The following is a 1,253-nucleotide window of genomic DNA, read 5'->3' on the forward strand; positions in this document are numbered from 1 at the left end:
TAGGCCACTCCGTGAACAAGATGGACTGATAGCCATCGAAAATTTGGAGGTTAGTACTCTCACCCTTCAAAAACTTGTCACTGATGAAAGAATTCTCCAGTAACTGTAATTATACGTGACAAATGAATCTCTTCAACACCTATTATATTTGATTTATACCTATTGACAGACCGATTGTAACCTACTAACTACCCAAGTATGCTATACGGTCTGTTTTTCTGATTTGAATACGTGCTGAATTTTCATTTTAACGCTTAGGAACTGTAGTTTTACGGAGATCACAATAATCACCTTTACTATCTCGGCGAAGTAACGGCCGTGGATAAAGTTGTCTGTCTTGATGAAAATGTCCCGGAGAATGCCGCACCCAGCTGGGTTGTACTTGGAGTTGAACTTGTCAAATCGGTGAAAGGTTTGCCTATCCTGGAAAACACATAAAACTAGAACATTTGCAAAGCAAACGCACATATAAATTTTACCTTCACATGGTCTAGCTTAACAAGCTACTCCTCTGTTTCTCGCTTCTTGGCAAAAATTCTCTGTCATTGGAATAAGATAATAATTTTTTGTGTTGCCATGGCAACGGGTTTCTGACAGGCATTTTTTTGCTAAATTTAGTACTTTTTGTTCCAACAATAGATTTTTATGGGTTTTATGTCAAGTTACTCATGGTTTCTAATATTAATAACATCCTATATAATTTTATGTAAATTTCATCATTAAATATGCATAATTTATGCTAATTTGATTACGTCATTGGCCAAAATCCAAGATGGCGGACCATATCATTAGAACAGGTATATACAGGTTATTTTCATTAAAATTTCATCAATACTTCCATTTCTTTTTCCAAAAAAGGTTTAAATGAAGGTCTTTAGTATGTTTACAATGTATTTTAGGCTTTATCATGAAAAAAAACTATTTTTGAAAATTCAAGATTGATGATCCAAGATGGCGGATATCTTAAATATGCATGACGTCATTTTATGACGTCACCGGTGTTGCTATGGGCAACATAAGACTTAGTACACCCTAATATTCTGTCATAAACACTTTTGGTACAGTTATGTTGAATACCATTTAGTTTTCTGGGAAAACCTATCTAGACGGTTTTGGGCAATAAAATCACATTAATGACGTCATAATGACGTGATATTGCGTCATAACGACATAAAAATTGTAGATATGATAAATTTTCATTAGTACACCATCCTCCGAAAATTTGGTGGTCATACGACATACCGTTCGCGAGT

The 1,253-nt window shown here is 34.6% G+C and overlaps 1 protein-coding gene across 2 annotated transcripts in view; it reads right to left on the minus strand.

Moving 5' to 3' along the window:
• LOC109462780 (AMP deaminase 2-like) overlaps positions 1-1,253 on the minus strand; it is a 38,851-nt gene that overhangs the window by 8,614 nt on the left and 28,984 nt on the right. For both annotated transcript variants that reach the window (XM_019759375.1, XM_019759374.1), the window contains exon 11: positions 292-423. In XM_019759375.1, coding sequence (XP_019614934.1) covers positions 292-423 — 132 coding nt within the window. The remainder of the gene's footprint in view (positions 1-291; positions 424-1,253) is intronic.

The sequence above is a fragment of the Branchiostoma belcheri genome, unplaced genomic scaffold (genome assembly GCF_001625305.1).
Source record: "Branchiostoma belcheri isolate BF01 breed outbred unplaced genomic scaffold, Haploidv18h27 scaffold12, whole genome shotgun sequence".
Taxonomy (NCBI): Eukaryota; Metazoa; Chordata; class Leptocardii; order Amphioxiformes; family Branchiostomatidae; genus Branchiostoma; species Branchiostoma belcheri.